The sequence below is a fragment of the Nematolebias whitei genome, chromosome 15 (genome assembly GCF_014905685.2).
Source record: "Nematolebias whitei isolate Nwh7 chromosome 15, NemWhi1, whole genome shotgun sequence".
NCBI classification, from domain to species: Eukaryota; Metazoa; Chordata; class Actinopteri; order Cyprinodontiformes; family Rivulidae; genus Nematolebias; species Nematolebias whitei.
The window spans coordinates 19,882,015-19,883,929 of record NC_056512.1 but is presented as its reverse complement, the minus strand read 5'-3'; the positions used below and the strand labels follow the sequence as shown (position 1 = coordinate 19,883,929).

Sequence of the window (1,915 nt, the reverse complement as noted above, 5' to 3'; positions counted from 1 at the left end):
GATCGACTGGTAGATCACGATCAACGTATTGGGCACCCCTGCACTAAACCATAGAAGTGATCTCCTGTACCTGTAAGACTTCCCCTCTCAACGTCTCTAAGCTGCGTGATTCTCCTTCTTGCAAAATGTTAAGTTTGGAGCGAGCCAGGTGTAGCGGGGTCCTGCCTGCTCGATCGAGGGCATCCACACGGGATCCTGAAGACAAACAGTTAGAAACTACTTGTTCACACATTTAGATTAAAAAAAAACTGTACTAACTTCTAAATTGTAATAAATATTTGATTATGCCATTTAGAGTAAAAAACAATCAACGTGTCTAAACTTACATAAACATGTTACTGTTTGAACAATGATTACAGCCGTTTCAAAGTTTATAAGATGTGCTGTTGTGTGTTTTTGTACACTTGAGGTTAGATTTAGGTAGGTTTAGATCCTGATAAAGACCCGATCTTTGTATTTACAATCATTCTTTTTCCCTGTCTGTAAAATGTTTGGAGGAAAAAACTTGATTTTGTTCACTTTTTTTTTTTCCAAGCAAACAAGAAGTGTCTGTCTTCCAAAGGTCTTACCTCCTCTCAGCAGCGTGGTGATGACAGGCACGTGGTTGGTACAGGCCGCTGAAGGAACACAGAAAAACACAAATATATTTCCTTTGAATTTTTACTCGTCTATTGACTTTAACAAATTCAAACGTTAAGCAACTGTAAAAAATATAAATAAATAAAAAACATCAGTATCTGCAGGTTTTGCATGGTCAGAGTTGTTCTTACCCAGATGCAGAGGGGTGTTCCCCAGGCTGTCTCGCTGGTTGGGGTCAGCACCGTAGCTCAACAACAACTGAACTGTAACATAAAAAAAACTGATTTAAAGGAAAGGCTTAAGTTTCAGCTTCTTCTTGCTGCTTCTACAATGAAGTTAGCTACTTCAGCAGACTTCTGTGTTAAACACAGCTTCGACTGCAGGAGCCTGCTGAAGAGGATATTTTAACATCTAAATATGAAATTGTTGTGTTTTACATTTCTGCTGCACATGCTGCAGTGGATGAGTGGGTGAAGAATGAATAAATATAATTATTCAGAAACAAACCAAAAAAAAAAAGAAAAGAGAATCAGAGCGATAAAAGAGTAATTCATTTCTGTGCTGTAGTTTTAACAGCAGTTATATTATAACACATAAATAACAAAATCACACTGAAAGATGCAAAGTGTATGTCCTTGTTTCACAAAGTCACTCACCGTGCAGGAAAGAAAGCAGCATGTGACCAAATACTCAGTAAATCAGATAAACTAACCTTTGATTGTTTTCACATTAGTTACATGTAAAGCCATAAATACAGTAAAAGCAGCTGCAAACCATTTATCACACTTGAGCTGAAGTTTAATTTAGAATTTTAGTAGAGAGGCAAAAAAAAATATATATATATATATACGTTATCTCACTGAAAAATGCTGCACGAGGTTGAAGGCTTTGATTAAAATGGGTCATTTTTATTTTAAACTCAATACAGGCAGAAAAAGGAAGAGTGACAGTAAAGGAGTGTGGGTAACCTTTCTCTCATAACTGGACAGAACATCAGTTCAGGTACAAACCATTAATACTGTTTTCTTATGACAGTATTAATGGTTGAACTCCAGCTCATATTTGGCCTTTGTGGTGATGTAGGGAGTGCTGGGGGTGGACAGAAGCGGAAGAAAACTTCTTCTCTGTGTGTTTAAACCTTTTGAAGAGCTGTTATCATAAAATACTGATTCTCTGACACCCTAAAGTTTAACTGCACCAACGGGAGCACAGCTGCTGTCAGCACTCTACAATAAAAACACAAATAAAGTTTGTACTGAGCCCCTTCTCGTTTGCTCTGGTGATGGACCGACTAACAGATGAGGTCAGTCAGGAATCCTCGTGGACTATGATGTTT

General features: G+C 37.7%; 1 protein-coding gene across 1 annotated transcript; it reads right to left on the bottom strand.

The window, feature by feature from the left end:
- Positions 1–43: 43 nt before the first annotated feature.
- On the bottom strand, positions 44–1,257 carry LOC119421072 (ankyrin repeat domain-containing protein 54). The gene is made up of 4 exons (XM_037688475.1): positions 1,236–1,257; positions 771–842; positions 570–617; positions 44–195 (listed from the first exon to the last, which is right to left on the bottom strand). Exons 1-4 carry the CDS (start codon positions 1,255–1,257, stop codon positions 44–46), a joined length of 294 nt encoding a protein of 97 aa, XP_037544403.1.
- Positions 1,258–1,915: the final 658 nt, after the last annotated feature.